General features: G+C 39.3%; 3 protein-coding genes across 5 annotated transcripts in view; 2 read left to right on the top strand and 1 right to left on the bottom strand.

The window, feature by feature from the left end:
* Positions 1 to 9437, top strand: part of capn3b (calpain 3b) — a 20448-nt gene extending 11011 nt beyond the window's left edge. The window contains exons 9-23 of one of the 2 annotated variants that reach the window (XM_022207399.2): positions 163 to 323; positions 428 to 597; positions 697 to 708; positions 1230 to 1438; positions 1571 to 1607; positions 3272 to 3295; positions 3532 to 3618; positions 5667 to 5744; positions 5828 to 5885; positions 5964 to 6028; positions 6554 to 6622; positions 6700 to 6778; positions 6936 to 7052; positions 7776 to 7834; positions 9107 to 9437. In XM_022207399.2, the coding sequence (XP_022063091.1) occupies positions 163 to 323; positions 428 to 597; positions 697 to 708; positions 1230 to 1438; positions 1571 to 1607; positions 3272 to 3295; positions 3532 to 3618; positions 5667 to 5744; positions 5828 to 5885; positions 5964 to 6028; positions 6554 to 6622; positions 6700 to 6778; positions 6936 to 7052; positions 7776 to 7834; positions 9107 to 9133 (1252 nt within the window). In that variant the 3' untranslated portion in view covers positions 9134 to 9437. Of the gene's footprint in view, positions 1 to 162; positions 324 to 427; positions 598 to 696; positions 709 to 1229; positions 1439 to 1570; positions 1608 to 3271; positions 3296 to 3531; positions 3619 to 5666; positions 5745 to 5827; positions 5886 to 5963; positions 6029 to 6553; positions 6623 to 6699; positions 6779 to 6935; positions 7053 to 7775; positions 7835 to 9106 lie in introns of those variants that run through there. The other variant, XM_051960639.1, reaches the window with a different exon arrangement.
* Positions 9432 to 25326, bottom strand: znf106b (zinc finger protein 106b). Of its 2 annotated transcripts, none has more exons than XM_051960638.1 (21): positions 25215 to 25326; positions 21954 to 22072; positions 21772 to 21833; positions 20651 to 20854; positions 19267 to 20517; positions 18819 to 19179; positions 18665 to 18725; positions 18094 to 18248; positions 17940 to 18000; positions 16932 to 17739; positions 16768 to 16817; positions 16563 to 16696; positions 15356 to 15490; positions 15152 to 15268; positions 14336 to 14527; positions 12939 to 13001; positions 12649 to 12768; positions 12139 to 12210; positions 11228 to 11299; positions 10956 to 11102; positions 9432 to 10808 (listed from the first exon to the last, which is right to left on the bottom strand). In XM_051960638.1, exons 2-21 carry the CDS (start codon positions 22068 to 22070, stop codon positions 10752 to 10754), a joined length of 4239 nt encoding a protein of 1412 aa, XP_051816598.1. In that variant the 5' UTR covers positions 22071 to 22072; positions 25215 to 25326; the 3' UTR covers positions 9432 to 10751. The 2 variants fall into 2 exon arrangements, with proteins under 2 accessions (XP_051816598.1, XP_051816597.1); XM_051960637.1 differs by lacking the exon at positions 25215 to 25326 and adding an exon at positions 24577 to 24644.
* On the top strand, positions 24833 to 27749 carry churc1 (churchill domain containing 1). The gene is made up of 4 exons (XM_022207409.2): positions 24833 to 24971; positions 25185 to 25320; positions 26212 to 26282; positions 26370 to 27749. Exons 1-4 carry the CDS (start codon positions 24933 to 24935, stop codon positions 26460 to 26462), a joined length of 339 nt encoding a protein of 112 aa, XP_022063101.1. The 5' UTR covers positions 24833 to 24932; the 3' UTR covers positions 26463 to 27749.

Here is a 27749-nt window from a genome sequence, read left to right as displayed (position 1 = left end):
GATATTGCCATAGCCGAACATTATAATAATGTAATCCATAATAATAACAACATAATAATAATGGTAACCATCAGCAGTACCTAGACGAAGCAGCTGCAGATAGTAGGACACACCTGATTCATGACAATTTCTCCCCTACAATCATCTTCTTTCATATTCTAGGATGTCCTTTGATGAGTTCAAGAAGAATTTCACCAAGCTGGAGATGTGCAACCTGACGCCCGACACGCTGCAAGGAGATGAAAGACACAGCTGGACGGTGTCGGTCAATGAGGGTCGCTGGGTGAGAGGAAGCTCTGCAGGCGGCTGTAGGAACTTCCCAGGTAAGGCTTGACTTCATCCTTTAAAAGTCTCATGTTTTGACACCTCTTCAATTAGATTCCTTTCATATGATGCTACTACATGCAGATTTATCTGTGTTTTGCAGACACGTTCTGGACGAACCCTCAGTATCGGCTGCAGCTGTACGAGGAGGACGATGACCCAGAGGACGAGAAGGTGGCCTGCACCGTCGTGGTGGCTCTGATGCAGAAAGGACGAAGGATGCAGCGACATCAAGGGGCCAGGTTCCTTACCATTGGATTTTCCATCTACGAGGTAGTGATCGCATGACACCAAACACCTCAGCTTTCATCTGGCGATGACACTCATGTTCTGGATGTAATCTGACATTTCATTTCCTCTGTGTCTCTGCAGGTGCCGAAGCAGGTATGTCCAGCTTCAAGAAGGATCTTATTTTACATTTTCCTTTAATAGACCTACATTTCTGGAGAGCAGTATATGTTGATTAAAGCAGAACAAAGTGTGGCTGATCAAGATTCTGTGAAACCTCTACACGATGTAAACCTGACTGAGTGTACAAATGACATGACTGACTTCACAGTCAATGAATCTTAATTTTTAAAAAGTTAATAATATAATTTCTTATTAATATGTGGACAAAATGTCTTGGGGCATAAATAGACATCTTCAAATTGTTTCATTTTGCCTGCCGTTTAGTTTAAAACCATCGATTTTTTTAATCAATAGCGACATAAAACAGAGAAAAGAAGCAATTTATATAATTTGAAGAGCCAGAAACAGACAATATTTGGCATATTTACTTGATAAACACCTTATTTTTTCTACATCAGATTATTTCTGCAGTTTAATAATATTGTGAATAACTGAGTTTTAACTAGATGAATAGCTTTTATCTCATCAACCTTTTTCAATATCTTCATCCGTAGATGCGTGGAAAGAATCAACATCTGCAGAAGGACTTCTTCCTCTACACAGCCTCCAAGGCGAAATGCAAAACATACATCAACCTGAGGGAGGTGACGGAGCGTTTCCGTCTGCCTCCGGGAGAATACGTCATCATCCCCACAACGTTTGAAGCCCATCAGGAGGGAGAGTTCATCCTCAGGGTTTTCTCTGAGAAGAGGAGCACATCTGAGTAAGGATCTGTGAAAGAGGGCTGTGGAGCAGCTGATGCTCGTCTGGAGATTATCGACAGCAAAATTATTATGAAAATCGCATAAAAAAGTCGTATATAGTGAATAACGGCAGCGGCTATTTCTCTCCACAGGGAAGCAGAGACCTCCATCGGATCTGACCAAATACAGGTTTGCACTGAGATGGTAGAAATACTGGGATTAAAATATATTTTAATCATTCAGGCTGATACTGCAGTAGTGAAATGTACGCACAGATTTACTTTTTATGTCTACACAGCTATACTTATCATGGAGTACAAAGTAAATGAGGTAATAATTCTTGGATCTGGCAAAAACATGACTTGAGCTTAGCTTGGATTCACAGTTTTGCAGGAGGAGCAGTGAAGTGCATTATATACACATTATGTTATAGTATGAATAGAGTGGTATAAACTCATTACATATATAAATACAATAGCAGATCATAAAATAAAGATAGATAAATGTACATGCACGTTTGGCTAAATTGCAGTATGAACAGTATGAGATACATGTAGTATTTTCACAGTATTGACTGCCATCAAATAGATGCTCTGATTGTACAAGTAGGCAACCACTGCACTTCAAAAAGGAGCGAATTTCTCAAAAAAGTCAAGACACACTGCTTTGTCAGATACAAAAATTTAAAAGCTTGAATTCTAATGGCTCTATGATAAAAACACGATCAATATCGATCGGTGGGACACTGGTACTTTAACATCCGATCAAGAAATCCCGTATTTCACCAACTTCAAATCACATTCTGACAGCTACAACTAGCTCCCTCATTATACTTACTGAATCAGAACATGTGATTTTCTGACATGTGACAGATATTTTCATGTATCCACTGAAATAAGAGTTCATCAGTTTCTGCATTTTGACAAAGTTTGATGATTTTACTTTTTTTTTAGGAATTGGACATCTAGATTAAACACAATCAGACAATCACTTAGATGTGGAGGACGCAAGATTTTGGACAGAAATATAGCAATAAAATGGAATAACACAACTATCTGTGTAAAGAGATAGTAGAGTAATGGTGCCTTCTGTGTGTGTTTTTATTTGTTGTTATGTGTTTCTGTAGCATGTTTGGCAGCTGGTCTGGCAGTAAGTCCATGTTAGTGCATGTGAGCCCCTCCTATTGAAATTGCACATAGAGAATGCAGCACCTTTCATAGTGGGATTATTGCCCCCTCCTCCCATATTCAGCATTAGTATTCTGACCACTGACACTATCCTTGAGTATCCCAGAGTATATATAGAGGATCAATTTTCTGTTGCAGAACGAGATTTTTTTAAAATATAATGAAGAAACTGCAGTGTGGAGCATGAAGGTATTATTTCCCACATATTATTTCCCCATAAATAAGCAGGTACAGGTTAATATAGAAGAATTCAAGTGCTGTTGTCACCAAGTATTGAAGATGAAGAAAAAAAACTGGATGGATTGAATTTTATCTGATATCAAGAGCTCACAAAGAAGTGATTAATACTAAAACCAACTATGACATTAAGCATCCCGCTTCAAAAGGAGGAATATCTCTAGACTCTTCAGATCCATGTTTCCTCCAGCAGTATTCTACGACACACTTTCACACTGCAATATCAATTTGAATTTGATATATTGTAAATCCCAACTGTGTGATCAACATGTCATCAGTTTTGTTCTTGAAATCTGTCTGTCTTGTCCTAATGCACACCTCACTGAAGCGTTCACTCAGAATAACTAACAGTTTCGATTATCCGACTGTTTCCTCCTCCTTTTCATCTCATTTCATCCTTCTGTCCTTCCTTGTCTTATTGGTCATCAGCAAGACAAGAAAAAGAAAGAAAAGGTAATAACTGCGTGTGGCGTTAGTTTTGTTAGATCGCTTTCAGACTCTGCTCTTCCTCACTGCTCCTCTCCATCGCATGTCAGCTACCAGCAGTGTTGGCAGATGTAGTTTGTGCCATTATTAAATATACAGCTGCTAGCATTAGAATGAATTTGAATTAATGATTTCCTCTCTGTTCTGTTTGTCTTTTATAACCCTCCTCTCCCTTTACCAAACCACCATGACCCACATGCCAGCCTATTGTATTTGTGTCAGACAGAGCGCGAGCCAACAAAGAAATCGAGCACGACGGCATTCAGGGGGAAAAGAAGAGAAAACCAAAGGTAATTTCCTTCAGCTGATATCAGATTGTGTTCAGATAGACTGATATTATTGAGCCAGAACACTGACACACTTCTGCCAGACACCAGATCGCTTATTAAGGCCTTTGCCCCTTTGAAATATGTGCCCTGTGACAGCTATGAAACGCAATCTTTACCGGCTCAAATAACATCGCTGGGAATAAAAGCATCGCGTCTGAAGCCAAGTGATCTCAAGTAGCTCAGCTGCACCTGTTTTCCCATCAGACCTCAGCTGGGTTGGACATAGAGTCATCTTTAATATGCTGCTCTAACATGTTCGTGAACCATAATCCTCCGGTATACGTTCAGTGGCCACTTTATTAAGTACACCTGTGCAGTTTAACGCAGTCTGTTTTGCCATAATGTCTGTTTTCATGAAGCCTGTCATATACGTTACAGAGGTGTAAATTAAGTTATATGTTTTAACTGGTGTTATAGGAGTGTATTATTTTCAAAGTCATAAAAAAGTACACCTTTAATTATTATTCTGTTAATCAATTTAGAATTGATTTATACATTTATAACAATATCAGCAACAAGTTTTGTAAAAATAGATGTAGTGGCAGGGTGTTTCACTGCACCGGACTGCATTAAATTTTACAGGTTTTCCTTTTGAAGGAACGACTGAATATTTAAGATCACTGCAACCGATGGAGATAAATGACAGAGTGAGATGAAATATTATTTTTTTATTTATAAGTTGGTGAAACCTACTGCTAAAATCACCACTCAAAATAGTTTCCCCATTAATCCACAATTCTGCCCTACAATTATCAGAACATAGTGATTTGATTTTGGAGCAATATTGGGTTTTTTGGACATGTTTTTACCATATAAAACATATTTTCCAATGGAAATGTATCATTTTGAAAGCCAAACTCCAATAAACCGGTCCCAACAGAGATAAAACGCTGTCGTGCATTCAGAGCTGGCGTAAAGTAGCGGAGCTATTTCCTGCAGTTAAAAAACAATATATGAAAATTTGTCCTTTTTTGAAATGAGCTTGTTGCATCATATCGGCAAAGAGTAACAAATTGTAACCACAATGAAGAAATATAGCAATCGTGCTAAAAGCTTAAGCTAACCAGGTAAACATCAAGATGGGTGACAAACTAAGGAAAATTTTGGTAGACAGTTGATGTCCAGTCCTGCTCAGTGACATGTTCAAAAATGTTCAGTGGAATAGGTCCAGTTGGCTCTGATTTTCTATCATGATGACTAGAGGAAACAATTTAAATGTAGTTAAAAGACAATTTAAATGTAGTTAAAAGACAGTTCATTGTTGGGGCACAGATGGCAGGAGCTTCAGTCACAAAGAGTGCTCAGCTGTCTAAGCGTTTCAGTAGAACATTTAAATCTGTGCTAAAGGCAACAGTAACTAGGGTCTAAGTTGTGTTTGAATGCAAATCACTGGAAAGTTGCTCTGAGTGACCACCTCTATCCTACAATGAAACATTTAACCTGATGGGAGTGTCTCGTTCAGGTAGGGCATGTGGGGTCACTGCATGGTTTGATTAGTAAAGGGAAAAGATCTGAAGCACATGATATAAACTTCACAGTCATCACATCCCAACCCAGTTGAACACCTCAGGGAGATTTTGGACTGACATGTGAGACAGCACTCCCTCCCATCAAAACATCAAATGGGGGAATATAATTTACTAGAATGATGTTTCATCTCGTAAATAGACTTACACACACTTAGAGAATGCATGTCAAGAGCTCTGAAGCTGTTTTGGCAGCCCAACACCTTATTAAGAAACTTTGTTGTTTTTTCCTTTAATTTGTCAACTGTCTGTAGCTATTTGGCGAAGAAGCTCTGAAACTTTGAACTCCTCTTCCCAACTCCCCTGTTTCTGTAGTCACTTTGGACTTTGTGGCTTTGTACGGCAGAATCAACCTTTAGACTGATTGTTATTGTTAAAAAGCATGTGCTAAATTTCTTGAACTCTTCAAAAGGATTTCATCATTTCTCTTTGTGTCTAATGACCCTCGCTTGGTAAATAACTTCTTTCCCGTCTGTCCTTCAGCGGAAACTGTTGGAACCCGAGGAAGAGACTGAAGAGGAAAAACAGTTCAGAGCCATTTACCAGCAGATTGCTGGTGAAGTAAGTTCACAAAAGGACATGCGTGCCACTCATGTCTGAATGTTTTATTTGAACTAATGCGGAACAAACTGTTCCTGCATCAGGACATGCAGATCTGTGCCAACGAGCTGAAGACCATCATGAAGAATGTCCTTGCTAAACGTGAGTACCGCGAAAAGATGAAGATCCTCGTTACACTCTGTCTTCTCAGCTCTCACATTAACCTCTCCTCTTTTACAGATAGTGAAATAAAGACAGAAGGTTTCAGCCTGGAGACGTGTCGCAGTATGATCGCCTTGATGGACGTATCCTTGGAATAAGTCATAGCTGGAAGTGTGCGTCCCGAGTGGACAAGGGGGGAACTAGTTTTTTCCACACTAAAATGTTTTTATTTCGATTAATCAATTTCAATTTTAGAATACCTTGAACAATGTAAAAACTTCTGGGTACTTTCCTAAAAGTTTCACATTTTACAGATTCTATAAAAGATTGGCAAGACAGTAGAAAATAAAAGCAGAATTTTTCTTTAAAAATCTACTCTTGGTGGCACAGATTTAGTGAAGGAGTCAAAAACAGCAACATATTTCTTGGCAGTATACCGACTTGTTTCATATTATTGTGATTGCATGAGCTTTTTGTATAAAAATGAAACCATCCTTTTGGGAAGTGGATGCCAAAGTCATTTTTGGCAGAATAAGGCACATGCTGGTTTAGGGAACAGACTGCTCTGGCATACTTCAAACTTTTAAATAGAAGAAAAAAAAATCACATACCCAGTCTCCTTAGAAATAAAAGTTCCTTGTGCAGTTTTTTTCTTGACAGATCCTCAGACTGACGGAACAGGGAAGCTGAATCTGCAAGAGTTCAAACATTTGTGGAGAAAGATCAAAGAGTGGCAGGTTGGACCGCTTCTCATCTAACTTCTGCTTGTGATTAACAAGAATTTATCAGATTGTTTGTCTCCTCGTGTGTCCAGGTCATCTTCAGACGTTACGGTAAAGACAAATCCTGCTCCATTAGCAGCTTTGACATGAGGAATGCTGTGAATGATGCAGGTGAGACAGGAATACTTTGGAATATTAACCTGTCAGAGGATCCTTCCAGAGAGATAGCTTTATTAAATTGTAATAAAGCATCGATTCAACTTTATTTGTAATGATAATGTGAGAATGTTGTAACTGCAGTATAGAAACAATCTCTTTTCCACACCAGGATTTCATCTCAACAAACAGCTTTACGACATCATAGCCATGCGCTACGCAGACGAACACCTCAACATCGATTTCGACAGTTACATCTGCTGCTTTGTGAGACTAGAGGGGATGTTCAGTGAGTACAAACCACACCTGAGGGCTTTCTGTGGGTTATTTTGACCAAAAAATGTTGTAAAGTGAAGGGTAGTTGAGCTGTTTCTTGTTTAGATAATTCAGCATAGTGACACACCTGAAGTTTGAATCTGAACATTTGAATCAGATTCCCAGTGACTGCAGCCATACTTAACCCTCTGGTCGTCCTGCGGGTCAACATTGACCCGTTTTAAAGATTGAAAATGTGGGGGAAAAAAAAAAAATCTTCACAGTGAAACTTCTGATGTCCACATTTTCAACATTTTTGGGAAATCTTTGAACATTTGTTGGTGAAAAAGAAAAGTTAAAAATGTTTCTTAAGAACATTCATAAAAAAATCGACTTTTTTGTGAACGTTCTTAAAGAAAATAGAAGTTTTACTGATATACATGTGTAATCAGAGCATGGATATTTTTAGGAACATTTTTACTCATTATTTGAAAACATGTACAAGAATTTTCTTACCAAAATTGGGGGATTTTTTAAAATAAAACTTTTGAGGGAAACTTTTAACGAATTTTCTTCCTGAAGGTTTTACAAGTTTTCACAAATTTGGATATTTTTTGGTGAATTTTTAGATTTTTTTTCAGACAAGGAAACAATATTTCTTGGTGCCCGTAACTGAGGACAACAGGAGGGTGAACTGCATGGATTCAAAGATAATATAAGTGGATTGGCGGTAGATCATCTGTTGTGTCTTTTGCAGGAGCTTTTAATGCTTTTGACAAAGATGGGGATGGAGTAATCAAACTCAATGTCCTGGAGGTGAGTCACAACGTGCTAATTTGTGTCTTAAACTTGAGAAAATCTACCGGGCTTTGCAAAAGTTCTGTTACACTCGGTTTCATGATCTTTAGAGATGTTTACATGTCAGAGTGAAAAATTCCATGAAACAAACTGAAAGTTCTACCTTATAGGCAGGTGTCATTAATACAGATTTGTTCTCCGGTGAAATTGTATCAAGATGGAAGTCAAAAGAGTTGAGATATCTGCTCTCCTTCGTGCTGGCCACAAGAAGTCTGACACAGATCTTTCAGGTCTTCACCATTCTTGAGCCTCTCCGCGACTCTGTGGACGGTCATCCGGCTGATGTTCAGCTGTTTGATTGTGTCAGACTTGTTGTGGTCGGTGGATATCGAAGCCGACATTATCTCCATCAGCCGTCAAGGCTAAGGAGAAGAGATAGATAATGATAGTTTTTTAAAAATATATGTTTATACACTGCAGAGTACTTTAGTTCAATTAGTATTTTTGTTCTCTCAGTAAACAGCTGACATAAAAATTAAAATGTCGATATAATATTTGAAGGTTTATGCAGAGGAGAAAATTCATAAATAAGTCATGATTTTTAGACCATTAAATTCCTAAAAACTAGGGCTGGCCCAAATATTTGGAGACACTCGAGTATTCGTTCCGTCCAAAACGTCTGACTGGGGTGGGCTGCGTTGCCAGTATTAGGATCAGTTCCTATAGTAACCCTAGTAATGTCTGACGGGGGGACACGTCGGGCGAATACGGGGAGAAGGGGGGAATATTCAGATATTCCGGTCCAGCCCTACTAAAAACATGATGAAAATGGATGTCTGCTGTTAAGTTTTATCTGTCAAGGACAGACAAAAACAAAAACACTAAATCACATCTGTAAAAGCCTTTGACTCTATTATGTCAACAAAACAGATTAAGATTTTTCCCTTTATCCAGATTTTACTCCTAGAAATTAGCCTTTTATAAAAACACAAATACCAAACACTTTGTTTTTATATAAGCATGTTAAGTACATATTAAACATGTTTTTTTTAATGTTGTAATTAAAAAATAGTGACCTATAATGTAAGGTCACTATGACCATATTAGTTTTTAAAAATTACATTTGCCTTTGGCGTTTCACCTTAAACACTGATTTGAATCAACACCTGCCAGATACAAACATCAAACTTGACTTCCACTGAAGCCAGATTACTAACACGGCTGTTGTATTACAGTTATAAAATAAATCTCTTTGGACTAATCACTGTTTTTTCTTTTCTCTCTCTGCAGTGGCTTCAGCTGACCATGTACTCTTAAGTCGCCTTCTTGTCTACACAACCGTCATGTGACATCAGCTCTGTCGTATATTTTTGCACAGGTGTGGCGTGAACAGCAGGTTTGAAAATAGGAGGTTTCATTACTTCTCTTGTATTATATTTATACATCTCTCAAGTTTTCATGGTCTAGATTAAAAGTCAACTTTAGTTTGAAATCCTAAAGCATCATCAGTTTTCTTGGCTGTCAAGAGAGCAATGAAATGTCATTATTGATGCTGTAAAAATCATTAGAGAAATACTGAATGTGTATTGTTTCTAAAATAAAGTGGAGGTGAACCTGTAAATTATTCTGTTTATTGTTGTACACATACAGCAGGTATTAAACAACGTACATACTGTACAATAGAACATACAAAACTTAAGGCATGACTAATACAGAATCACAGATTTTTATCTCATTCTCTGGACAGTTTGGTTTCAAATATATATTGTACAAAATTAGAAAAGGGAGCATTTTCTAGAATTACAGTATTAGAAATGCAAAAGTGTAATTCAAAACAAAGGTTTTACATTTGGCCTAAAACTGATTCAAAATGCCACCATAAGAGGAATTACTTTTAAATGCGTCTGGTGTAAGAGGGGCTAACAGTCTGAGTCTGGAGGTAAGTACAGTTTATTATCTCCATAATATAGAGAGAAGAAGAAAAAAAAAAGAGCTCATTGTGTGATGAAAGACATGAAATCTGGAATATATTCAGCAGGGAACTTGAAGCTGTTACACAAACAGACAACAATAAGTGAACTGTTGGTGGTTGTGTTGCAATGTAGGCACAAAATAACTAAACTGTACGGGTGGACGATATACTAAGACAAACGTGGACATTTGATGACTGTATGCATGCCTGGCGTTTAAGAGAAAAATCTGCAACCTGTTCTGTTGAATTCAAACAATAAGCTGCTCGGACATTTCTGCCATATTTGCTGAAATGTTCTTTACAATTAGCTTCACATAAGAAGTAATGACACTCATGACGTGCTGTCTGAAGCCTTGTGTGATGGATTCACAGTGATAAAAAAAAAAAAAGAAAAAGTGTTGACCAACCAATGCAAAAGTAAAGAAATAAATTCAGGATAAGATTTGAGTCTGTGTCAGCATATTTGACAGGAATATGCATTTTTTTCTGTCATTTCTGACGGTTTGATAAACAAAAATGCCTATTATGCTCGAGTCAATGAAAGCCCAAATGCAAATCATGGATACTTTTAATTCGTATCATTTTGGCTCTGGCTGGAACTTCCCTCGAGGATTCCAGAAATTCTTCAATGCAGGAAATGCACTGAAATCACTGCACTCATCAAATAATTACTGGCAACAGATGGTCGCAGATAACTGATCAAGAACAAAAGCTGAGAAAAAGAAAACCTGACAAACAGTAGATCGACTTTTCTGCCCGAGTCACAGATCAGAGAACAAAAGAGTTCATGTAGTTTGCATAAGACCACAAGGATGTGATCAGCCACACTCTGAATCTGCTCTTGAACATTAGTAGAGCTTGTGCGTCTATAAAGCCACACATTAAACAACTAGTAAACAAGGACATGAGCTTGTGTTTCACGACGGATGAATCTCCATCCTCGACTGCTACTTCCACTTCTCGTCAAGGCTGCACCTCGCTGTCGTTCTCCACGTGGCTCTGCATGTGTTCAGGCAGTTCCTGCAGGAGAAACACAAACAAGAGGAACTTAGGAAGAGGCGTTTTTTACTGAAATGTTTAAAGCTTCCCACATGAAGCACAAACTAAAATAAGACAACACTGACAAGAGAACACATGATTGAGCTTATACAATCGTCTGTTCATCACCTCTTTAACGGATTGCCGTGTGGCAAAAAAAGCATCGCAGCCTCTCCAGCGACATTTGAGCAACTGCATGTTCGGGTTGCTGTGATCTCCAACAAGGTGCTGAACAAGATGGTCCGACATGCCGAAGATCAGAGAGCAATTCTGCCACTGCAAAAAGTAAAAAAACAGTGTTACAGCTATTGAGTATCTTCAAGAATAAGTGGGTTGGAATAAAGACGCCATCTTAATGTTCCTCTGGGATTCACTTTCTATATAAAACATCAGCTTCTTACCCAGCAGCGGTAGTTTTGCATCAAGTTGAGCTTCACAGCTTGAACGCTGCCGTCATAACAGCCTGTGTAGATCTGTGTGGGACAAGTACAGTACAAACATAAATTCAATAAAGTCAGTATATATTTGCGGGACTTTTTGTATCATAGTTGACATTTTTGCTGTTTTCATGTCTAAAATCAACATGGCCGCCTATAACCAAACACCACATGGCATTTTTACAGAAAGATTCTTCTAAATATTATATATACAATTGAGTAAAATTGAAAGTTATTCATAAAAATATTGTAGTAAACCTGTTGACACGTGACAAATCCAGACTTGACTCATACATTGCTTAATATTAAATAACTCAGAAAGCCTTGGAGTCTTTCCAGTCTTTTCTTCAGGAGGAAATGACATCATGTGGAGCAGGTCATGTGATCTGGGATTAACACACTTCTTTGAGAGGTGTTTTTGTAATGGGTAACTTAGTTGAAATTTGTCATTTTCCATATAAAATTTGATATATTGCTAAAAAAGAAATATCTGTCATGATTATCTCAACTTAATAAAAAGAACACAATCAAAACTATTTTTGAATAAGACTATTTTTTTGTTGTTTCGCTAATTAGAAGGTGGTTGTTATTAAAGTCGAGTGGTTTTTTAGTTTTAGTGATATCCAGTCATTTTTATTAATAAATGATTGTTTCCATAATAAATAATTATGGAATTTGTAAAGACATGATCATAATGAACATAAACAGTTTATTTACTTTAAATAAAAATGTAAGAAAGATGTGTCCCATGGACTTCCAAAGTCCCTCAATTATATACTGACCATGACAGTATCCATCCATATTTTCCTGTTTAGAAGAACCATGCAGGTTTAGATTAAAAAAAAACACACCTAGACGGGTTTTATTCCACTTACCACGCTCTTATGTACAGCCATGCACATCACCATGTCGCTGTGACCCCCGTAGACCTGCAGCCGGTCATGGGACTAGAAAATAACAAATATACAATTCACATTTTTAAAAAAAACAAAAAAAAAAAAAACTACAAAGATGAAAGATTTTCATAGCAGAGTTTAGTTCCAAAACCTTCAAACATGTGCAGATTAGGACAATAAAACATTTCTTCAATGATGACTAGAACTAAGAGGAGAGAAACTGACATCTGACACTAGAACTCCAATAATTGAAGACTAGCAGTAAAGACAATACGCTTATTTGTATGAGATTTACACACATACAGTATTTATTTTCATATCTTGTCTTTGAATGTTTAAGAAGAAAAGATGGTTGAATTGTTCCTTTACAGCAAAAACACAGAAAACATGGGAACACTTGTCATCCATTTTGCAATCATTTTGTTGATGGTTTCTGTTCAATCTGTGGAAAAAAAAAAAAAACAGTCAGAAATACGGAGTCAGAAATACCTGCAGCTCATAGACTCGAACCAGTTTATCCAGACAGGCTGTTACCATCACTTTCCCCAAGATAACAATCGATGTGACGGCAAGACCGTGACCTTTGTAGATGCGAATCAACTCGCCCGTCTACAAACAGCAAAGAAAGTCAACAGTATCAGTGAAAGTATGAAATAGAAACAAAACACAAAGCCAGAAAACAAACCTGCATGCAGTAAATTAACCTTGTACAACCCATCTACTACCATATTTTCATAGGTCATTTCTACATAGTCATGCTGGCGATCTAGAGCTCTTACATGGATGTTGTGGGCGTGGACAGATGTGTCACTGGAGCCGCTGAACACCAGATCATTCACCACCTGGAAACAGCAAAGGAAGCAAAATTAAGTATATACGACATCCAAGAAATAACTTCTTCACATACTACTATTTTTTTTAAAAATGGCCTGTATCAAACCAAATATTAGTCAAACTACAGCCGTTATTTCTTTCAAAAAATTAAAAAGAACAAACCTTTACAAAATTAAGATTTTATACACATGTTCCATCATCTTCCTGACAACTGAGAATCTGTTTCAAATGTCAAATTTAACATACAAATGGTGTAAATAGCACAGCCATGTGGTGCAGAGTCACATTCCTTGATGTGCAACCGAGGGCCACAAGATATATCATTTCATCCATCCATTCTCTATACACCGCTTAATCCTCATTAGGGTCACAGAGGAGCTGGAGTCTATCCAAGATGACTGAGGGTGAAGGGAGGGGACACCCTGGACAGGTCACCAGTCTATCCCAGAGCTACATATACAGACTAACAATCACACTGACGGAATTACCAATTAACCTGTGTATGTTTTTAGACTGAGGGAGGAAGCTGGAGTACCCGGAGAAAACCCCATGCAGAAAGATCCCAGGAAGGCCAGGACACACGCGCACACACGCGCACACACGCGCACACACGCGCACACACACACACACACACACACACACACACACACACACACACACACACACACACACACACACACACACACACACACACACACACACACACACACACACACACACACACACACACACACACACACACACACACACACACACACACACACACACACACACACACACACACACACACACACACACACACACACACACACACACACACACACACACACACACCTCAAGATTTTGCTCATGTTTTTTTTCTTACAGCCTCTGCAATAAATAAATATAATTCCCATCAGACTCTGAAGACTGCTTGAAGACTCTTTCTTGAGAACTTTTTGAAGAAACTGATTTTTGACTATGTGTTTGACAAAGCTGCCTGATCATCACTGGCCCTTAGCAGGCAGACTGAGTCACAACAGAAGCTTTGGTTGTAAAAAGAAATGCAGCATAAACAGGTACTCTGTCTGCAAAATCTTGCAAATTGTTGCCACTACAAAAAGCAACATGATCAATTTGTCTGACCTTTTAAATCAGCACTACAAAGCTCTGCATGACAAGTGCAAAGCTGGATCAGAACATCATCCAAAGCAAAAAACATTTTTTCAGATGTGGGTGCAGGTATTGTACCAAATGAAACTTTTTTAACTTTTTACCTGACAACAGGCAAAATCACATAGTTTCACTATACGGACTAAAACAAAACAGGTCCAACTGTGCTGAAACAGCATCATTTGCTCACCGTCAGACAGAGTACAGTCTTGCTGTGACCCTCCAGTGAGCGCAGCAGCAGGCCGCTCTTAGCATCTCGTACGCTGATGGTGCTGTCGTACGATCCGACCAGCAGCAGCCGGCGGGCGCCCTCCTGAGCTGTACCCAGACAACTCACCCCTCTTGGGCCGTGGCACTCGAACACATCCAGCTGTTTCAGGGTCTAACAGCACAGAGCAGGACATGGTTGGAGAAAAATGAAAAAAAATTAGCTGAACAAAATAACAAAACATTCAGAAAAAAAGCTGATTCTCTTTGATTACTTATTATCTTTTATTTGAGTGCACACAGGTGTCAGCAATATTAGATGTGCTTCAATACTTGTCTCCTGTATAAGCACACCCTGCAGTTCAGCCTAGTTCCACTAAAAAGTCCCTGAATTTGTGCCACGTGACTGTTTGGTTGCAGCCGAATTACTGATGGCTTCATAGCTGCAGTGAGGACTGCAACATTTTTAGTTTTTGCAAAGGGTTTATTTTATTTATTTTTTTTTTTAAGTGAGACATGTAGAATAAAATGATTTTGATGAACTGCCAAAATTTTAAGATTAGAATTGGTCAAGTTTGTCTCAGGTGAGTAATTCAAGGATCATCGGAAAACAAAAAATCCAACGATTCTTTCCGTCTTTACAGTTCCTGTCGGTGATAAATGGTGTAATTGTGTGGACTTTCTAAAAGATCCCATGCCTTTCAAATGTGCTGGGAGGTTATGGGGGTGTAGTGGGTTAAATATCAAGCAATCAAAGTTCTGAAATTATTAGCCCCAGTATGGAAGCTGGTTCACTCACTTTTAAATCGAAGCTAGCGACTGATCCGCTGGCGAGCCCAACATACAGAATATGCCAGGCTATGTGCAAACACAACACTCTGTCTGGTAGGGAGATCTGCTCCAGACACTTCTTAGACTACAGGAGCAGAAAAAAAAGTCAACATGTTAGCAATTAAACCCCTAGATACAGACGAGGCTGTCGCTTTCACAGTGAGTCTTGTACCTTTATGCTGTAACAGCGCACAGTTTGGTCGCTGGATCCGGTGTAGAGACGAGTCGGCATGTTCGGGAGGGACGACACCAGCAGACAGTTGATTTTATTGGTGTGACCCTCGAACACTGCTTGGCATTCTCTGTTCTGAGAATACAGATGACAGAAAGAAACAATAAAGCTTTATTATTTTCAATGGCCATGCATTTATACATAAAGCCAGCTACCATATCCAGCCTGTACTGGGGTCAGATGAAAGGAAGCTTTGGAAACCCTTTAAGGATGTGACAGCACATTTTAAGTCTTAACAATATATCTCTTCTATTTTTCAGATTTTCTAACATTGTCAGCCTTCATTGAATGTCTCACTGTACCTCAAGGAACCCTTTTCTGCATTTTATTAGGATCATACCAATTATTTTTACTTTTTTACATCAGTAAGTTTGTCCTGTTGGTCAGCAGTAACAGGTAGCTAAATACGTAACTAGAAAAAAAAATAATATTGGCACGGATTAGCAACCCTGTTACTGCGATTAGAGCAGGGTTAGCAAACAACAAATAAAACATGGAATAAATTTTACCACTGATGTGGAAGCTGAGCCAATCAAGTCATTGATAGTTTAGTACCCATTATTGACGAAAATGTAGCAGAAAACTGTAAAAGAGAAAGTCTAGTTTTCAGTGATTTGGCAACCCAAATGTCCTCCAATTCTGGAATGACCCAAATGTAGTAAAACACATGGAGTTACATCCAGTAACTGCAGTATTTGAGCTTGCCATTCTTCTTCTGGACTGCTAAGCTGCTTAAATCACTGTCCTGTAATACCTAAATATGTTGTAGTGGCCAGTTATGTTTACTGACAAGCTAGTGATGAGTGGCTGCGTTCAGTTTTGCTAATAGTTTAGCCTTCTGCACACTGAAGCTAATGGCTAACAGCGGCTATGGCTAAGATGTACATGATCAAGCTTGTGCTTCGTGCTCACATGAAGCATCTGTCCATGCTTGCCTGGTCAGAGGACATTTCTGCCTACCCAAGCTTTAGTAAAATATACACATATAAATATATCAAAGAGAAGAGAGCCACTATCCTAGATTAGTTTATAAAGACACATATTTTACTAAAATGTTTACACAAGTTGAACCTCAACTGCTTTGTGTAAAGGAGGGTAAACGAGTTTGACAAAAGTGTGTGTTCAATTTCAAATGCCAGCAACATACCACCAGACTGTAGGCCCGCGCCGTGTTGTCCCCTGAACATGTGTACAATAAGCCATCGTGAACCTGCAAGCCGAGAACGGGGCCGGTGTGACCTTCAAATGCTCCCTCGGAGGGTTCTTCATCCTCAGCAGGCTCTGAAATAACAGCTGATTTCAACATCTTATCTTTATATGCAACATGTTAACACAAACAGGACAATAGTCACCTGCAGGACTTGTTGCTTCGTTTGTCGTCATAGAAAAAGGCTGAATCTTTCTGTGGGGGTCAATAGAGAAACGCTGGTCACATTTTTTTCCACTTGAGTTTACAATAAAGCGACCCTATAAAGTTCAAGACTGTCTATGAAATGATCCCTGGGATGAACCTCACCTGTCAGTGTCAGTTTGCTGAAGCGTCTGTGTGCCTGCATCGCACTGTGGATGCTCTGGAACATTAGATTCTGTCTGTGGTGATTCCTCATGGTCAGATTCGATATGTATGACCACCGAGTTGGAGGAATCAATCACTTCCACAGAGTCATCGCTTTGATTCCCTTCATCATTTGCTACAGCAGCACTCTTGTGTCTTTCGCGGACAGGCTCGTCAGTAGCTGGCTCTCTTAATTTAACTTGTCCTTTGCTGTGACTTCCTGCTGCCACTTCCTCACAAACACTTTCAGCTGGATCTGCTTCTGTTGCTAACGTCACCGTCTGCACACAGTCCTTCATCCCCTTCCGTTTCTCTTGCTCCTGCTGCCTGGCAGATGATTCAGGAGGAGGTGCATTCACTGATGTGGAGCTCTCTGCCATGGGTTGCTTAGCAGAGGCAGCAGCGGTTGCAGGAGTGGTTAGGTGTGACGGTTGGGGCAGCAGAGAGGGGAGGAGATTAGGGGGAAATAAAGGCACGGGTTGCTTCATGGAGACCTGAGGGGCATCAGTGTTACAGGACACTGTGTTGGCAAAATAACCGGCCTGTCCAGCTGTGGGCAGCTTGCAGTTTTCTTGCTTTACTGACAGAGCAGGAGGAGTTGGCTGAGGTTGAGGGGTAGATGATGCTGAGGTTGTAGCAGGTGTTTGTTGGCTTGAAGACGTAGGGAAGGCACAAGAGGTAGAAAGAGAAGGGGGCTGCACAGTAGTAGCAACCAGTACTGAAGAGGTCGAGGGTTTCTCTGCCAGATTAGATGCTCCAGTGTACCCTTCTGGAAAAGAATTAGAAGATCTTTACTGTACCAATTTGGGCAATTTGATTTGCAACAGCAGTCAACAATGAAATTGATAACATTAAAAAAAGTATTTAGTACGATACATAGAAACATAAATACAAAGATTAGGGAAAAAAACATTTGTCACCTACCAAACCACTTTAAGCACAAGTTCTGTTTGTATAGATCTACTGTACCTTGCATTTCCTGCAGGATCTCAATGCGCTTTGCTCTCAGACCATTGACCTCCGCAGTGAACTGAAGCAACAGAAGAAACATTTACCACAAATCTATGAATGGGCGCCCAAAGAAAAGATCAGCATTTATTGTTTTCTTCATTAGTGGTGTCACCTGCTGTTTTAGTAACATAAGTCTTTGGACTTCTGCATAGGCAGCTTGCAGGGCATTGCGGGCCTGGAACAGAGACTGGTCCAAATCCTGCAACGAGTAGCTCAACTCCTCCTCCCTCAGCGACACCACCAAGAGCTGGTCCATTGGACTCTGGTCTGAAAGTGACATATTCTTCATACTTAGAGTTTTACTTCAGAATGAAATAGACTTAAAAAGGCTACTACAATCACATTGTCGGAAAATGCACCAAAACTAATGCAGCACAGATATCTACAAATAATTCTTTCTTGGCTGTGGTCAGTGTGCAGGCGTTACACTTTTACTGCTGTTGTTCTTAAAGAGCCCACATTATGCACATTTACAGGTTTATAATTATATTTTCAGCATCTATTAAAACACGTTTGCACGCTTTCATGTTCAGGAGTGTTTTCTGTGGGACATGACCCCCTTTAGCCCTTTTACAAGCACACAAAAGCAGCTATAGAACACACAAAAGCAAAACGAAAGCACAACAATGCATAAAATGGACTCCTTAGTAACAATAATAAAACATTTTAAAAATCTAAATTACCCTTGTTGGAGTTCATTTTCTTCTTTTTTCTTCTTGGCTCCGGGTCAGAAATGCCATCACCCTGCAAGAATGTATGATAATTAAAACCCACCAATAAAACGTATCAGTAAGCTGGATGTTTCAGCCATGTATCGTAGCATATAGCACTACTCACCGTCAGCATTTTGCGTTTCCTCTTGCTCGTAAAACTGTTGTCGGTCGGATCTCCATTCTCATTCTTCAAATTTAGTGCCACCTTCACAGAGAATCCTGCTGCCGTCTGACTGCTGCAGCTTGTCTGAGCTGCATCTGGCTGCTCCAAAAGTTCTTGTGTCCGAGTATCTGACAGTGTCTCTGAGCGAAAGTTGGCGGCCGTTGTCTGTTGTGGCGGAGGAGGTGGTAAAGTCTTGTGCAGAAGTGAAGGACTGCCTGGAATCGACTCCCAGTGGAAACCTTCGGACAGAGGCAGGTCAATGTCCTTCGGTTGTGTGGAGCTTTCTCCGATAGTTGGGCGGTCTACCAGCTCGATTCCAAACCTGTAAATGTACAGCAGACATAAAAATAACTTGCGACTGGTAACAACAACTACAAGGAAACACCTCATGTGATGGTGGCGTCCTCACCTGGGCAGCCCTTTTAGCTTCTTCTTCTTCTTCATGTTGTCACAGATCTGGCTCCAGCTCAACTTACTTCTGGCCCCTGATAAGCTGCACAACTTGTTCAGGGTTGGTTTCAGTTTGGCCACTCTGTCCCCGTGATCTTTGGCTGCTTTGTGGGCAATTCGGACTTTAGTGGTGTTTTTCAATTTGGGCTCAAATGATGTAGCTTTGACTGTGGATTGTTTGAGAGAAGCCCAGCTGTCGGCAGCCACCTGAAACTCTCTTTCCCTGCCGCTTGATTGTCCATTTGCTGCTACAGAGCTCGTCTTGCAATACTGAGGTGATTCTTTTGTCATACTGAGTGGTTTCGGATTTGCTTTTGGTACAGCGGAAGAAGAAACGGCAGCAGAAGCAGCAGAAGCAGGGGTGTTGACCTGAGCAGACAGCACAGTTCTAGATGGAGCAGAGGTGGCATGGTTCCTGAGGGAAGCGCCCGTTCGCTGCTCCACCTCAGTTCCAGCTTGCAGTGTGGTGTTTCGCCTCCTGGCTTCTCGGTCTGCTCTACACGGCTCCCTCACACCGAGCGCTCTTCTGATGTGCTTCAGCATGGCACCGACATCTACATCCTGTATCGGAGCTGCGTTGTCAGATTTTTTGGCTGAGGCAGGCTGAGCTGAAACTTCTTGTCGTGGCTGAGAAGATCCTGAACTCTCACCCTGACCCTGACTAAAGATGATGGCTCCATTCTGAGGGAGGCAATCACTGGTGAAGTCTCCATACGCAGCGCGATTGTGATAGCCGGTGTGGCTGACGGCAGACATTGATTCTGTCATTTCAGTGGCATCCCACTCAGACTCGTGTGGTCTTGTAAGATGTCCGTCTGTTTGGGAGCTATCAGCTGGGGCTCTGCTGAGCTCACTGCTGACAGAGAAGCTGCTGTCATAACTCAGGTGTTGAGATGATTGGGTGAACTGATCTTGAATGTGAGGGTGATGCCAAGTTTGACCTGCTGGCGGTGCTGGCCAATAGACGAATCTCCTGCTTTGATTCTGCAGAGCTGAGTCTGCAGAGTGGAGAGATCTTTGCAGACGGTTCTCCTGGTTTTGGAAAACAGCATAACTGCTTCCTTCATGCTGAGGTTCCTGCACCTGTGTCCAGATCTTCCACTGCACCTTCTGGTATCTTTTCAGCTTCAGTCTTTTCTGTTGCATTTTTGCCTGCTTCTGACCCTCTGTCTGCTTCTCTTTTTTCTTTTTCTTTTTTCTTGCTTTCTTTCTGTGATGGAAATAGACAGAGTCATACAAACAGTATTTCATGACAACAAAGTATTATAAGATGGTGAGAACAGAAAGCACACTTTAATGGTTTCATTTTGAATCCATCACATATAAACACGTGAAAATCTTACTCCTTATTCTTTAGGATTTTGTTTCTCTCCTTGATTTTGTCGATGGTGGCTTGATCCAGAGTCTGAAACAGACTGAGAGGTTTTGTATTTTTGGACACCAAGGTGGTCAACTCGGCTTTGTGCTCAGCAGTCGAGATGTGCTTACTGTACTCTTTTAAACCCATGCAGAGTGTACTACATGCCTGGCAATGATGATAGGCATCCCTGTTAGCAAAAGGACACAAAAACATTTTGTTAGATATCATAGACTACAGTGGTAATGACTCGGAACAGATGAATGACCAACTAAAGGAAAAAAATAAATAAAGCAGCTTCGTTAAGTTTCAGGCCACAACTTGGTGCCAGAAGAGCTGCAATTCTCCAAACATCTACTGTCGGGGTGGAGCATCATTACCTAAAGATGTTCCGTTCACATCCATTCAGGATAGAAATGTCATCATAGGATTAAGGTGATCACCCAGAATAACTTTGTATTGATTTGATGTGACCCTAACCTCTAAGTGGAGAAGTTGAGCCAAACTATGCAAGAAAAAATGCCCCCAAAAGACAACAGTGTAAAAACATCTTCTCACTGTGGGGGTTAATGATTCAGGTTTGCCTAGCAATTGTTTTTTTTAATCAAAACAAAAAAAATGGTACCCATGACCGATGATGTTATCCCAGCAGAGCAGGTAATTTTGGACACTTGTACCAATACAACAACAAAATTCTGTACAAAGCAACATTTTTCCAAAACTTCACTTTAAGGAAGAGACTCAGGTACTCCCGCAAACTTCTCTTTGATGAACTGAACTTCAAAAATGTGAACCCAAATGCAAAAGTACTAAATAGAGTACTTAAAATAGTCAAAACTCAATTACAATATAAACAAACATTTGATTCCCTAAACGGTAGGCTTGACATTAAACTATGTGTGATGACTTTGGTACGATCACATTTTGGGTGGCGGTTGATATCCAGCTCAGACCATACTATGCCTCAGGTTAAGGCCTATCAAGTGCATAAAATGTGTTTTTATTTACAGAGAAATGTATATTAATCTGTTTTTGTATCAGTCATTAAAAATGATTTAATTCAGTGAGAGTTGGCACACATTTTTATGCTTAACAAATATTACTTACTTGCCCAACACTTTCTCCAGCTCTCTGTGATGCAGCGTTCCGTGCATATGTTCAAGCGCTTGCTGTAATAAAGAGATATTCACCAAAATTATACATCCCTTTTAATAAATGCATGGTAAAAATCCAAAAATATTCACAACTACTGCAAATTCAAATACCTCTGTATAATTAGAAACACTTACACTCTTGAAATGATACTTGCGACACAAAAAACAGTAGGTTTTTTTGGTCTTCTTGGAGGGTTTTGGCCACTTCTTGTCATTTCCCACATTGTCATACGGGGTTTTATTGGATGCCATTTCTGAAGAGTCAAGACAACAACAGAGAAGTGTTTCTGTAGATTCCCAGTCACCTAAATGCTTCAGAAGAAGGCATGTGGCCTCTTCTTGGTTCTTGAAGATATTTCACTTCTCATCCAAGAGGCTTCCTCAGGTCTATCTGACTGGTAGGGAGTCCCAGATACACCCGCTGTCAAAAGTTTTCGGACACTTTCTCATTCAAATAAAGTAGAACCTGTCCTACAACCTTTGACAGGGGGTGTATCTACCAAATTTGGTACACATATGCAGCACATCAGGCTGAACAAAAAAAGTCAGTGACAGCCACATTCCAAACCCAACAGGAAGTGAGCTATTTTGCATTGAATGTCAGATTTTGCCCATTTTTCTTTTTTTTTTTTCTAGAGCGAACTCCTCCTAGGGGGAAACTCCAATTCACCTCAAATTCGGCCAGTACATACAGGAGGCCTTAATGATCCAAAGTTATTAAAATCTTTTTCCAAAGTCAAAGGGCGTGTCCGTAGCGGTCTCTGGAATTTTGATCCTTCACCATGAAATTTCAAATGCTGTGTAAATGCCCTGAACATGCTCCAATCTGCCTGAAACTTTACATGTATGATCAGAGTCCTGCCCTGATCACATCCATATGATGAAATACACCCCCTGTCAAAAGTTTTAGGACAGGTCCTACTTTATTTGAATGAGAAAGTGTCCTAAAACTTTTGACAGGGGGTGTATATTCTGCTACCCTCAATACAATGTCTAATGGCCCATCAATAACCAAAGACTCACATGCCTTAGGTTGTGAATGGCTCTCAAACCCCTTTTATATATACACTACCAGTCAAAAGTTTGGACACACCTCGTTATTCAACGTATTTTCTTTATTTAAACTACTTTCTACATTGGAGATACATACTGAAGACATTAAAACTAGGACATAAGATAGACGGCATTGCATAGCAAGCAACTGTGAAATAACTCTAAATCTGTTTTACATTTTAGACTCCTCAAAGTAGCCACCCTTTGCTTTGATTCTGTCATTCTGTTTCTGTACATTCATGGTAAAACAAACACTGATGCTGGCCAAGCAATGCAGGAAATGTAAGATTTCTGCACTCTTAAACTGGTCATTTTCATACGCAAAAGATCTCAAGAAAAAAAGCGTTAATTTCTGACAGATGTCAACAAGCAGAACATGGACAGAATCATAATAGAGCCCAGAGTAACACCTTGTTTTGTACGGAAAACCTTTTGTGCAAAATATAGTGCTTCTATGAATAAAGCTGTCCAGTTTTTCCCTAGATCCAACTTCATTTTGCCAACTTACATATTCACATGATGATTTGATTTGACGGTAAGGCTGCCAGTTACCCTCCTACATTCCAGTGTCTACGCAGGTATTCTGAATCATGTTTGCCACAGGCCACAAACTTAACAGTGTGTCACCTTTAACATTTTAGCATGGACTTAAACACCAGCTATTTTTGCTGTGAAATATTTGCATTTAATCTAGATGCAGTTGCAAAAGCAGTTGGAAGTAGACAAAGTTTGACCTGTTGACAGTATAATCTGACAGTCCGTACACATTGTGTGGTTTTGCTATGACTGAGATGATGTTAGTTTTCTTTACGTTTGGTTTGTGTTACTGTGACATGCAGCTACACATGGTTCCAAAAACATCACTAGAGGACTTCTGCAGTAATTATTTTTGTTAATGTGCTTTCAAAGATAGGACTTGACAACTTTACTTATTAGTATGCTTATTATATTTCCGCTCACCCATAATCACACACTATTTGATCTACTTATCAAACATTATAGATTCTTAATCGATGGCATAATACGAAAAACAGCGAACATTGGTTGGCTTTTGATATTAGTAGTTCCTGAGATATATAGTGCTTCAAATATAGCCTAAGACTTCAATGTGCGAAAACTTTTTTTTGCTAAAAGTGGGTCAACTGGCAATTTAGTGTTTGACAGATTCATCTAACATTTCACAGATACCATTTTAAAATATCCATATTTTATGATTTCAAGAAAAGGCTCCAAGTAAATCGGTGTAGTGTTGTAGAAGGCCTGTGATGATTTGAGAATAAATATCTGGGCTTCACAACCACTGAAGAGACATGAAACAGCTTCAAAAACCAAAAACAGAACTCCACTTAATTTCTGCTGAAGCTCGTGGGAAGACGCCATCACTGTGACTCAACATCATCTCATCACATATTCAACACAATAACATGATTGACTCTGTCCCATCGGCACTAAGTGAATGATGGGAGAAAAGTAATAACTAATAAATCACTGTAATCACAGAAACTTAACTTATGAAAACAACACAACGTGCTATTCAACTCAGCACTAAGCAATGCTCACTGAATGGCTGACAGGTTTGACTCAACAGTTTTTTCACTGACGCTGTCTGCATTATGACTCACACATGTAAAGTCAGTTTAGATACGTTTCATATAGACAATACGAAATGAAATATTAGCTAAAATGTAAAACAGAGCATAATTACCGCACAAATTTCACATGGCAACGGGACGTCTATGCTGCTACGCCGCCATGTTGGTCTACGTAAATTACGTTAGGCTTCAGCGGCCAATCGCTCACTAAAGAGGAAACTGCAGGTTCGACTGCGCAGTTTTCGTAGATATATAAAACACGCAGATAGGGCATTTGAATGGTTTGAATGGTAAACAAAGATGGCCGCCTTTGACGATGTTGTACAACTCTAATGAGCCATGTCACAAGCCACATGGGCTACCGTTCAATGCGGAAGTTTCTGCTACGAAATATTTAGCTGTTAGCTGTTTACGGTCTGTTACGTTACAACTGTCTTTTTAAAAGAATTGTAAATAGTTTTAAGTGAAAATGTGCAACGGTTGTGTGCATAAAGAGTACCCAGACCGGGTAAGTTGGCGCGAACGAGAGAGCCCACAGCTTGTTTTTACACTTTTTGTACGGTTTAAGTGGTAACTGCTAACGTTATAGCTAGCATCGGTGCAGAGTTAGCTGAGTTAACGAGCCACCTCCTATGTGAGTCCATGGCATAACGGGTAGAGATGAAATTTAAGTTACCCACAAGCAATTAAACGAAGAATTTTATTCCTATTTTTTGTCCAGGGTAACACTTGTTTGGAGAACGGCTCTTACCTGATGAACTACGTGGGCTGCGCCAACTGCCATCAGAGGGACTTCGTGCTGATCAGTAATAAATCCACTGAGGACGATGATGGAGAGGAGATTGTCACATATGACCGTTAGTCTGCCTTTTATTGTGCTTCACCTGTAACAGAAACCCAGCATTGACACCAAATAACAGGGCTAATAAAAATAAAAGCATCCAGAAAGCCCAGTGCACACATCAAATCACAGTTACATGAAGTTTATTTCTAGTGAACAAAAGTAGGATTCATTCATTCACGTGTATTTGTCATTTCTCTGTGCATCTCTGTCCACACACAACAAAAGAAAATAAAGAAAAGAAAAATACTGTTTCCCCCAGCCCCATATGAGTACCACAGTCACAAAATAAATAAATTAAAAAATATAATAATTACAGACGCTACAAACGTGAGCACAATGTCTATAAAGTGCTAGTTCAGTCCAGTGGTATCATAGCGTGTTAGAGTGGTACAAAAGTGCCAGTCAATTATGTCCACTATTTTTGATAGAGGGAAATAGGTATTTGTTGTTCCAAGACTTGACATTTCTAATGGATGTTAATGGAACAACCAAGTACACACAGTAGTGGAGCTGATAGCAGGGAAATGGAGATGGGGACCATAGATAGTAAATAAAATGGCATTGAATAGATCAGAAAGTTGGCAGACATTTTGGGGTTGACAGGATCATGTTATGCTGTCTAAAATGATTGCTCAGATGACAAATGATGGAATTGTGGACATTAAAGTGCCTGACTACGGCTCTAAATGACCGGCCATCATCTAGTAAACACTAAACCACAATTTTCATCATTTTCTTGCATATTACAGACCATAAAGTAATCAGTTAATCGAGAAAATAATCAGCAGATTATCTGACAATGAAAATAATGAATCAAGATGTCCATCAATCACATCTAAAGTGTCCACAAATTAGTCCACAGCATGTTTAAAACTAATCCACTCATGTTTGTTTCTCTTTCCAGATGTTTGTAAAAACTGTGACCACGTCATCGCCAGGCACGAATATACTTTCTCTGTTGTCGATGAATATCAGGTAAGTATTACCTACCCAAGAACTGTAGGGGAAATAAGTTTGGTCGGCCGTTGGCTCAGCCTCACACGTCTGTTTTGTGTCTTCCAGGAGTACACTATGCTGTGCATGCTGTGTGGAAAGGCAGAGGACTCCATCAGTGTGTTACCAGACGACCCCAGACAGTCAGCGCCTCTCTTCTAAACTGCAAAACACACCAGTTTTTATACCGACTCTCACATGCTGCTGACTCCTCGCTTCAGGGTTTCAACCATTTTTATCATCCAGTTAGAGTTTTTATCTGTCTGTAATTGAGCACATCATACTTTGTGTCTACTCTTTGGCTGTTTATGAACTACTGTATGCTGATGGCAGTTGAGCAGGAACTATAACTTTTTATGACCATGCATTATGATAAATATATTCTCTATGTCAGTTTACAGTGTAATGTAAATAAACATTTTTACTACTAAGAAGTGTATTTTCCTCTGGATTTTACTGCTTATTGGACGTTATATCTTCAGATTACCGTGGAGCTATAAAACTACAGATATTTTTCTAAAATTAGACATAATTTGTTTAAAAAATGTTTAAATACTGAGGTTTTTAAACATTTCCAGTGCAGCAGTAAAAATGTTTGAACCTGCCTTTACCTGCCAAACTAAATTTATTAATTTCTAATAAAAACAGTTTTTCACACACATGAACAATGATTAACCGGCTTAATGTTTAGAGCAGGGATGTCAAACATGCGGCCCACAGGCCAAAACCGGCCTTCCAGAGAGTCTAATCCTGCCCGGGAGACGACTTTATAAAGTGTAAAAGTTACAGAGAAGACAACTACTATTTGTAAAACTATGAAATGGTTTCCAGATCATGACAAGTTGTTTTGATCAAAGTGAAATACAAGATTGTTCATTGTTCTTTTGCCATTTTTTTGTCTCATCTTTGAAATATTTTTGTCCTGTTTTTGTTGTTTTTGTCTTTTTTTCGTCTGACTTTAATCGTCAGATTTGTCGTTTTGTGTTTCCCTTTAGTCTCGCTTGTGTTTTTTGTCTCATTTTTGTCATTTTGTGATTGTTTTGTGGATCATTTCTGTTGTTTTGTTTCACTTTTTTCTCATTTTTTGTCTTGTCCATTTTTGTCGCTTTGTAACTTTTTGTCTAATTTTTTGTCACTTTTTTGTAAAAAATGTCATTTTGTTTCCTGATTTTTTTGTGTGACATTTTTTAGTATTTTTTTTTCTTTTTTAAAGTAAAATACTATATTGTTCAGTTCCATACACCTATGACTAAATATTTTGTGCCTTTGTAGACACTCTGTGATCTGTAAGTTGTAATGTGTAAATGATAAACGGAGGCATAATGTTGTTGAAATTGAACTTATTTTTCTTAAGAAATTTTAGGTTGTTCATATTGTTTTGTAGAAAGATAGTGCCTTATATGTGAACATTTTCAGAATGTATTTTTTGCACTAAAACAAAGGAAAACA

Source organism: Acanthochromis polyacanthus, chromosome 16, assembly GCF_021347895.1.
Source record: "Acanthochromis polyacanthus isolate Apoly-LR-REF ecotype Palm Island chromosome 16, KAUST_Apoly_ChrSc, whole genome shotgun sequence".
In the NCBI taxonomy this organism is placed as follows: domain Eukaryota; kingdom Metazoa; phylum Chordata; class Actinopteri; family Pomacentridae; genus Acanthochromis; species Acanthochromis polyacanthus.
The sequence above is the reverse complement of the archived record's forward strand: the minus strand, read 5'-3'. Positions and strand labels throughout refer to the sequence as shown.